General features: G+C 37.2%; 2 protein-coding genes and 1 long non-coding RNA gene across 3 annotated transcripts; 2 read left to right on the top strand and 1 right to left on the bottom strand.

Annotated features, from left to right (window-relative positions):
• The first annotated feature begins 1,731 nt into the window (after positions 1 to 1,731).
• LOC110713079 lies at positions 1,732 to 2,567 on the top strand. The gene is made up of 2 exons (XM_021891542.1): positions 1,732 to 2,119; positions 2,203 to 2,567. Exons 1-2 carry the CDS (start codon positions 1,732 to 1,734, stop codon positions 2,565 to 2,567), a joined length of 753 nt encoding a protein of 250 aa, XP_021747234.1.
• Positions 2,568 to 3,378: 811 nt separating this feature from the next.
• On the top strand, positions 3,379 to 4,716 carry LOC110713078. Its single transcript, XM_021891541.1, has 2 exons — positions 3,379 to 3,820; positions 3,959 to 4,716. Exons 1-2 carry the CDS (start codon positions 3,379 to 3,381, stop codon positions 4,714 to 4,716), a joined length of 1,200 nt encoding a protein of 399 aa, XP_021747233.1.
• A 1,967-nt stretch (positions 4,717 to 6,683) lies between these two features.
• LOC110713051 lies at positions 6,684 to 9,262 on the bottom strand. Its single transcript, XR_002509751.1, has 2 exons — positions 8,165 to 9,262; positions 6,684 to 7,020 (listed from the first exon to the last, which is right to left on the bottom strand). It is a non-coding gene; the product is annotated as an uncharacterized LOC110713051 (long non-coding RNA).
• Positions 9,263 to 10,566: the final 1,304 nt, after the last annotated feature.

The raw sequence follows: 10,566 nt of genomic DNA, 5'->3' as shown, positions 1-10,566 counted from the left end.
TTTATTGTCTAAATTCTTTCTCTATTATTTTTTATTTTTTTTTCAAAATTGGATTTGGGTTTAATTTTGTAATTAAATGGAATTGATGAAATTAGGATTTGTTAGTGATTAATCTTATTATTTTTACTGTACAATGTCTATACTACATTTTTGATGATTACTTGTGGAAATTATACAAATTAATCAAGTGATTACCGTAGCTTAATGTTTGAAAATCATTCAAAAAAAAGTTTGTGTATCAAATTATTAATTCATATTATATGTAAAGGAAAAGGGAAAAAAAAATCCGGGTACCCATGACCCGACCTGATAAAATCGGGTACCCGATAGCCGGGTATCCGGTCTTATCGGATCAGGTCATAGGCCGACTTTTCAATTACCCGAAGATCCGGGTACCCGGATATGAACACCCCTATTTAAGAGCATTTAGTATGCAATCTGCAAGAAAAGTTAAGGGAATGAAATATATTGATTCCATCACTTGTTTATAATATTAGAGGTAATAAGTTCATATAAGTAATTTATTCTCTTTATACTATGATTTATCTTCCCCCTAAGAGCAATGACAATGGTGGGCAATAATTTAGTTCATGGGCATTTTGGTGGGCAATAAATTAGCTCATGGATTGCAATGGTGGGCTAATGAAGAAATGCCCATGAGTTGGGCAAAATTGCAAGTGAATAGTGCTATGATGGGGCCCACAATTTGCTGCCAGAATTAAAAAAAATAAGGGGGGAAGCTTATTGAAACGCAACGTTTCGTTGCTGTTGGAAGAAGGAAGGTGCTCAAAACGCTGGGAAGGTGCTCAAAACGCAGCGTTTTGAGCTTGCATTTTTGAAAAAAAAAATACAAATGCTGACTAACGCGTGACAGTGAGGGAGCCAATCCGGGAGCGCCACGTGGCATGGGCAGGCTGCTGGCCAATAAGAAAAATAGAGCTGTTGGCAACGGTCTTATTTTTTGTAATGTATTTTCTGAATTATATATTTAATAATAATAATATAAAAAAAAAAAAACCAACGGTCATTAAATTTAATTCTCTATAAATAGACATGCATTTTGGTATATTTTGGTATATTTTGGTATAATTTCAGAAATACCATAAATGCTCCAAATTCTTTATATTTCTTAAATATTCCGAAATTAGAAGAAGATTTTTGTTGTGTTTCACTGATTTTCAGGTATTTTTTTTTTAAATTCAGTTATTTATTACAATTAGTATATATGTGATTTTGTTGCAAATTAAAAAAATGTAGTTCATGTGATGTAATTGCAATTATATATAAAATTGTATTTAGAAAGTTGTTGATATTTTGTTCATATATTAATAAATATGACATTAATTTAATATGAATTTATTTGCTAATTTTTTGGAAATTGGGTTGTTGTTTTTTATATGTGAAGTAATTTGTTATGCTAATTTATATTTATATGTTATTTTTGTAAAGGTAGTTAATTTTGTTATATTATATTATGTATTATATGTTTTGTTTATATGTTGTTGAACGTGAATGTTGTATATTTAATAAATTAAGTGGTATTAGATTATTTTTTTGATTTGTTGTCATTTTAATTTGTTATTTAAATTATTCTTTTTAAAAATATTTATTTTTTGTTTTGTGATGCAGAATATTTTAATGGATCCAAACAACCCAAATTTTCGTCAACAATTTTCTGGTTTTTGTGATGATTTCCTAACTAATCCCGAGTTTCAATTGTTCTTGCAAAGAATGGGGAATACGTCTTTGCAACCACCTCCACAACATCAGACACCCACTGAGTTCCCTCTACAAAACCATGTTAATGAAGAACGTACACCTGAAACTGATCATGATAGCAACACACAATTTGATGAGAGCGAAGAGGAAAACGTACCAGAGACGCCGCAGTATCCTCCATCAGTTCCCAGACTGGAATCCAACCAGGTCGCTGCACGAGCGACTCGTGTTTGGTCTATTGCGGAAGATGAAGCTCTTATTGGGTTGTACTTGGAGATCAGCAAGGATGCTATTAAAGGTACGAACCAGAAAGTAACTGCCCTATCGCGCAATGTACACGCAGCATATGAAATGGCTCATGCGGAGAAGCCGCATATACTTCCGCCAAGGCCTATGAAGAGTCTGACGTCGCACTAGAGAAGGTTGGCAGCAGACACACTACGGTGGATATCTTGATATGATGAAGCGGGTAAACTTTCGGAGGGATCGGAGGGAGTGGTTACAACGAAGCTGACCGTATAAAAAGTGCGTTGAAGCTTTTTCATCTCGTCCAAGGTCGCAATTTCACTTATCCTCACGCAGTTGAAATGCTTAATAAAGATCCAGAGTGGAGGCCAAAGCTGAGATGGTCCTTGTCAAAGAAGGAAAGAAAAGCTGCTTGTGATGTTGAGGAGCAAGGTAGTGCTGGAAGTGGGAAGAGGTCTAGAGATGATGTAGGGGATGAAACCCCTACGGATGGTTTATCATTTGGAGGAATACAACGACCTGATGGTGTAAAGAAAGCAAAGGCCAAGCGTAAAGGGAAAGCAGTAGCTACAAAAAGTGGTTCGTCTGACCTTGGCGAATGAATGAAGGAATTCACTACAATTCGCGAAAGGGAGGCCTTTCTGAAGGAAGAGAGGATCAAAATTGAAAAGGATAAGGAATAGAGGAAACGGGAGGAACTTGACATTCATAAGATGAGAACCATGTTTGATATGCTGCAAACTCTGAAGAATTCACCTACGCCACTCACTCCTCAAGAAGAGGCGTACAAGAATTTTTTACTAGGTAAATTACAAGGCTCTTAAGCATGTAATTGTAGTAGGTCTACGCTTGTATTACTCAAGTTTTTAATTATGCGCAGTGTAGACTATTATTTTTAACTTGTATTAGTGGTGTGTTTAATTTCAATGTCTTATGTAAAATTGTATTCTGATTTTCCAATATTGAATGACAAGTTGTTTAACAAATTGATTTCAGTTGTCATTGTTATGGACATAATTGCATTCAGTTGTCGTCATTGGGTAGTCACTTTTTTCTGAATTCACTTTGTCGGAATGCTTTAACTTTGGGTCATTGATATCGACATAATTGCAATTAGTCTTTGTCATTGTGTAGTCACATTTTTCTGAATTCACTTTGTCAGAATGCTTTAACTTTGGGTCATTGATACCGACATAATTGCAATTAGTCTTTGGCATTGTGTAGTCATTTGATATATTTGTCATTGTCAACTAGCATAGTATACCTATTCCGTGGCTGAAAATTTGATTCCTTTAGTTGGTGTGGTCATTCAGATTTGTAACCACATATTCATTTGATATATTTTATATATATAGTAGGCATGGCACATATCCACTACCACACCACTTCAGAAACTTACAATATTAATACAAGATGTACTCCAGACCATCATCAAGTTCAAGTTCAAGTTCATCTTCTTCAAATACTGAAGAATATGATCAACTCGTTGATGATCTCTTCACATACCAACCCCCAACTTTCCTCATGCCCCAAACACAATCCCAACCCACTACAAAAACACCTAGAGGGGGTACGGATAGAAGAGATAGGGAAATGGGACATGCCTGGCTGTTTAATGATTATTTTTCCGATAATCCTGTGTACAACACCACCCAATTTAGAAGAAGATTTCGTATGCAACGACCTTTGTTTTTACGTATAATGAACAAGGCCGTTGAAGGTGATGTTTACTTCCAACAGCGTAGGGATGCAGCTGGAAGGTTAGGCTTGTCCCCTTTGCAAAAATGTACAGCCGCGATAAGAAAGTTAGCCTACGGCATGGCTGCAGATGCCGTGGATGAATACGTTCGAATCAGTTAGTCAACCGCTCGAGTTGCCCTTCAACATTTTTGTGCCGGGGTCATTCATCAGTTCGGAACCGAGTACCTGCAAAACCCTACAACTGATGATTTGGTCCGGATACTGCATCAAAATTTACTGCGTGGTTTTCCAGGCATGATAGGCAGCATTGATTGCATGCATTGGGAATGGAAGAACTGTCCAACGGCTTGGAAAGCGCAGTACGCCGGTAGGAATAAGAAAGCAACGCTAATACTAAAAGCCGTTGCGGATCAGGATTTATGGAATTCCTTCTTTGGTATTCCCGGATCTTGTAATGATCTTAATGTGTTGTACCGTTCACTAGTGTTCGATGAGGTTCTGCATGGTCGAGCTCCTCCGGTAAATTTTACAGTTAACGGCCATGAATACAACATGGCTTATTACATAGCCGACAGTTTTTGTCCGAAGTTGGAAACTTTTATTCAGGGTATCATATACCCTCAACTTCAGAAGGATAAAATGTTCACTGACCACCAGGCTGCTGCTCGAAAGGACGTTGAAAGAGCTTTCGGTGTTTTGCAAGCTCAATTTGCAATAATACGAAAACCGTCACTGGCGTACGATGAGGACATACTGCGGGACATAATGAAAGCATGTATCATTATGCACAACATGATTGTTGAAGATGAGCGCCACAACTACACTCGAGCCGAAGCTCTAAGAAGCTTCTACGAAGAAGATCAACAAGAATTAACAGCAGCATCAACGTCTACAACGCCACCGTTTGAATTCAACATAGGCCGACCTACCAACTTTGACTTTAACTCATTTCTACAAAGAAAAGCTTCTCTCCGTGATAGAGAAATTCATCTATCTCTGAAACGTGATTTAGTTGAACATATTTGGTTACAATACGGGCCAAGTAATTAGGGAAAAATTAGCACGACTTAAATAAGGCCAAGCACTATGGCCTACCTACTTTTCCGTACGCAGTCGGGCTATGTTTTAATTGTTTTGTTTATTTTATTCCCTAAGTTTAATTACGCATGACGTTGCAAATATAATTGGTTTCTAGTACTGTATCGCTTTTTAAAATAAATAAAAACATTTACGAAATTTTGAGCGTTTTTTTACAATTATTTCATCTAACGTACATAATTTAACGACAAGTTTACCGAAAAAACGACACAAATAAAAAAAATAAGTTACACAAATTTAGACTTGCTTTTATTTATTTGGAGTAATATTGTTAAAATATAAATGAAATTATTAAATAAAGAAGTGTTGTGTAGGAGGGAGAAAGTAATGGTGGGGTATTGAAAAAGTAAGAGAGAGAGAGTGGTGGGCAAACATTTTTTTTGCTCACCATTGGGAGAGAAATTGTGAAAAAAATTTGCCCATGGTCAAAACTGATTTGTTGAGAGAGAAAGTGGGTAGAGAGATAGTGGGCAAGCATTTTTTTTGCTCACCATTGGAAGTGGTCTAAGGTTTAAGTAACCAATTAACTTTTCTAATTTGACCTAATTTTGATCACCTACATTGCAAAACCCCAACCATCCACCTGTATCACAACCCTAACAACTTCCTCGCTAATAGCCCTACCTAACAAACCACTTGAAAAACTCACCTCACCCATCCGTAAAACCTCCCACAATCCACGAAAACCCTTTAACTCCCCGAAAACCCCTTTCTGCACCTGCGAAAGCCCTCCACATTTCTTACATCATCCAATAAAAACCTTAAAATGATTTAAAGCATTGTTTTATTCACCTTCATTTTTGATAATTTATAGTAAGCTATATAATAAGGTCTAAAGACATGTTTTGATGAGTAGAAATCAAATAAAGACATTCTAACAAAAAAATAAAAAGAAAAATTGCCCGAAATAATCCCACCTTTGGGGCGTCCACCCAAAATAATCCCACCTTTGGGTTATTTTTAAATAATCCGACCTTTATACCGAATCCGCTCAAAATGGTCCCAAGTAGCCCGTAACCTGTTAAGGAGGTAATTTTTTTTATTAAGTTTAATTTACACGTGTCACCACGTGATTGGTCAAAAAATAAGTTTTGATTTTAATTTTGTTTTAAGAAATGATTATTAGAATTAACATTAGTTTATTATTTTTAACTTTTTTATCAAAAAAAAAAACCTAAAATTTAAACCAAACCCCAGCCCCACCACGATCCCAGCCACCTCCCCGCCCAGCCGCCCCTACCATCGGCTTAGACAAGGCCTAGAGCCGCCAGCCCCATTGCGTCGTTCGCCGACCCTCCCCTACCCTCTTCTATCGCCACTAAACCACCACAAACAATCAACCAAAACCGAAATCAAGGTTATGGAAGGGGAGGAGGATCGAAATGCAGGCGTGGGAAGGGGATGGAGGCCGAAATCAGGGCGTGGGGAAGAGAAGGGGATGGGGCCGGAAAAGGGGAAGGTTTGGAAACGTGGGCGAGGAAGTGGTGGGAGCCAGATCGGGATTGGGACACTACTAGAAAAAGGGTTTTTAAATACGAAATAATTCGTCGTTAAAACTTTTAACGATGAAAAAAAAAATTCGTCATTTGTTCGATGTAATAGCTTCCTTCGTTAAAGGTTTTAACGACGATGTTCATTGTTAGATAATGACAACAAGATATCAATCCGTCGTTAACCACTAACGATAACTAAAGAGCTCGTCGTTAGTAGATATTCTATTAACAAAGAATTCATAAGCAACGAGGACCAAATTATCCCTCATAAAATAAAACTCCAACATTAGAAAAAGAAGCTAATGACGATATTAATGACCAAATATTTTCTTGTGAATGGTACAAGAATTCCTTAAATTTCAAGGAAACTATTATATATTCGATCAATAAAATTACAAAAATTAATATAAATAATATTAAACAAAATTCATAAGAATAATAAATTTTGAATTAATAATTACTAAGCATTCTATGTCCGGTGAAACCCAAATATTACACTATCCATAGGATCATTAAACTAATCAATACAAGGAAAACCAACATGGTTTATCTACATTTGACAATGAGTGGTATCAACGAAATAGCTTAACGAAGCCTTATATACTCCATTTCATAAATGACGTCTCTTTTTAACAGAAGAATTATGAAATTTGATAAATATATAAGTCCACCAGTTTCTTCTCTTGCTTCAAGGCTCCTCCAACTCCATACTTTTGTAGATGCATGCCTTTTCCTTTTCTTGTACCACCCTCCTCTATCTCCCCTGAAACAAAAAAGTAGAAGCTAGTCTAATGTATTGTTACCTATTATTTGTATATCCTTCTCTCATCTACTTCATATAAAGGTAAAAGTATCCTATTAAGAACAAAACTTCTACACAATATTTTTATTGTTTTTCAAATCATGTTTGCAAATATACAAACAGAAAATTCTACTGAGTAAAATGAGTTTCCTATACAGCTATACTTGCATCATCTCAATCATGCTTTCAAATTATAATTTACCAAATATGCATAGGGAAATGGTTAGCAACTCAGCATCATAAAATATACTCGTCCAAATGATATGGTTTATTTTAGCCACCCAACACTAACAATTCACCTAATAAAGTTGACACTAACACAAATACAGTACATAAAACAAACATGAATGATTGAAATCAAGAGTATATATGAATTCTTCGTATATTCTCCACACTCAACAAACTAAACCACAAAATATCATCAAATACCTTTGCTTTTAATTTTTAATTTCTAGTTCCTCAAATATAGACTAGATCTTCACAAAGACGCTTAAAAAGATGCAATAGATTCAATGTCAAACATTGAATTTGCAATTTACAAATCCAACAGCAAAAAAAAAACAATCAATGTCAAACATTGAATTTGCAATTTACAAATCCAACAGCAAAAAAGAAAAAAAAAAAACACATCCTTATGACAATTGGCCAATATCAAGTACTACTATAGTATAAATGATGACCCAAAATTTATTGAAATCTCACTAGAATCCAAAAAATAATGTGCTCTGATATTTGACAACTACTTTAATCAAACAAAGGTAAATTGAAACCCATAACAAGTGCTAATGAATTGATAGAAAAAACATTTCAATTGACGATTTTCACAAAAATTATTAAGGTCAACTATTGAATCAATTTCATATCGCCAAATTTTTTTTAACGCATGGCATTGCTGTAGAACATAAATTAATTAACAATCACAAAATTTAAATCGGATACATTATAAACAAATTTTGTACATGTTAACCATTAAGTAGCTAGAATTATTGTCAATAAAACTCATCATCACCAATCTATGGAACTCTAATTGAAATTCACATATAAATTAAAAGTACTCCGTAATAGATTGGAAACAAAACAAACACAAAAACTGAAAGCAACATACAATTATAAGGTTGTCGTGCGGCTGTGGCTAGGCCGATGTCAAGTGAAGGACTACGGCAGAAGGCGGCTAGGTATGGACGACGGTGGTTTCCGGTAGTTGGGCGGTGTAGAAGAGAGTGAATGAAACTGGGAGAATGAAGAGAAGAAAGAGGGCATCCGCGATTTGTGTGGTGTAGCAGCGTTAGGGTTTGGCTTGGGTTAGACGACAATGGCTGGCCTGGTGGTAGCAGCGGTGGTGTCGTGATGGCAGTTAGGCAGAGGTGTGAGATCAAGTAGGGAACAGTTTGTGAGAACTGAGAAGGGTTTTGTTTATACGGTGTATCTTAATTTTAATAAGGGTTTGGTAAAATTCATAAAGTGAGTTTACCATTAACGACAATGAAATTTTTTTTTTTTTTTTTAAAAATAAACCGCTACGTTTTTTAAAATTTTGAAACAGGCCTGCCTTTCAATTCAGTTTTTAATTTTAACAAGTTTAACGATAATTATTTTGATTTCGTCGTTGTTAGATGGTTTGTTAAAAGTGTCTTTCTAGTAGTGGGACGGGGAAGGGAATTAGAGGTTGGTTGGTGGTTCGGGGGAGGGGGGTTGGGCGCAGTGTTGGAGTCGGCGTCGGCGTTGGGGTTGGGATCTGGGTGGTCGGGGATGCGGGACTGGAGAGTGGCTTAGGTAGCCACCAGCCAGGGGTGGTTTAAAAATAATTAATTTTTTTTTAATTTTTATTTATAAAATTTAACTTTTTTAAAGAAAATTATTTTTTTATTTTTATTTTTTTGGACCAATCACACGCCGTCACGTGTCAAGTAAATTGTTAAAACAAGTTACATGACCAGTTGGGACCATTTTGAGTGGATTGAGTATAAAGCTCGGATTATTTAAAAATAACCTAAAGGTGGGATTATTTTTAGCGGACGTCCCTAGGGATGGCAATTCTAAATGGACATCCGCAAATTCGATCCACCCGATATAATTAAATGGATGAAGGGCGGGTGACAGATGAAGCGGGTGACAAATCGGGTCGGATACGGGTGGTGCTCCGTTTCATCCATCACTCGATCTGTCATCCGTTTATCACTTGCCATCCACCCGAATATATAATACATATGAATTATTCTTCTTCTCCAAAAAAAATAAAAAATTGACATTTCTAAAATAAAAATTACTATAAATTATTAGCTTTTATTTAAAAAAAATATAAAAGCCTTCTCTAATATACATATTGTACTACAGAGTACGTATGTACTTCATGGTGTTTTTTTTTTTTTTTTTTTTTTTTTTTTTTTTTTTAATATTTATTATTGCTATTGTTTGGGGTAATTAATATTTATTATTGCTATTGTTTGGGGTAAAATTACCCCAGCCACGTGGCCCAATGACAGCGCGACACGTGGCATTTTGCTATTGGTCAGCAGGTCTCCAATCCCCTGCTGACACGTGTCCTAAGAACCCTAAATGGGGGACCAATTCTCCCCACTATAAATAGTGGGAGAGTCCTCATTTATGGGGGATTCATTTGCATTCAATTCCTTCAAAAAGAATTCACTTACATTCAATTGGCACTCAATACCATCATAAATACATTTTACACAAAAACCGAGCAATCTTAATTGCGGAATTATCCCATTATGCGAGAAGTAATTACTCTCTTACGCACTTTCTTCCTCCCGTACATCAATGACTTGATCATCGGAGGCGGAGCTCCACCCAACCGGAGTCTTCGTGGTTTTGCAGGTACAGGCGGTCGAAGGGCATTCTTGGAATTGTAACTCTCCCGCAGGACACATCAAAAAACCCCGAAACATTTGGCGCCGTCTGTGGGGAGAGTACTTCTTAGATGGCTTCTAACCCTGTACCACCGGGTCAGGACAGGCGGCCATCGACTGAGCCTGAGGTCCATATGGACCATGAAAGCGGTGATGAGTACGACCTCAATACCTATGTGGCCCCAGACGGGTCCTTCAGAACAAAGCACACCCGTTCCAAGGATAAGAAGGAACGGGAAAACATCCAAGCTGCTCCAAGCAACCCAGCCGGCAACACGGTTGGGGCTGCCCAGGCGACAGAGGGCTCTACTCCCGTCACCAGGAGCGAACTCATGACTTTCATGAATAGTTTCAAGGGCGAGATCCAGAACCTCATCCGGTCAGCTACTCCCAAGAAGAGTCAGCCGGCCAAGAAGCCTTCTTCTAGCAAGAAGGCTATTAAAGACCGGGTCCCTACCCCTCATCCAAAGCCGAAGGAGGGGGAGGGCCTCAAGTTCGATCAAAACCGGCTCCGCTTCCCGCAAGCGGAACCCAGAAAACCCATCCGACATCTGCAGCCGGATGGTTCAAAAAAGATATTCTCGGACGCCCGAACGTTTCTCCAAGAAAAGAGAAGTCTGGCGTCCGCGTCGGCTTCAAC

The sequence above is a fragment of the Chenopodium quinoa genome, unplaced genomic scaffold (genome assembly GCF_001683475.1).
Source record: "Chenopodium quinoa cultivar QQ74 unplaced genomic scaffold, ASM168347v1, whole genome shotgun sequence".
NCBI lineage: Eukaryota > Viridiplantae > Streptophyta > Magnoliopsida > Caryophyllales > Amaranthaceae > Chenopodium > Chenopodium quinoa.
Note: the sequence above shows the minus strand (reverse complement) of the source record. Positions and strands in the feature narration are given on the sequence as shown.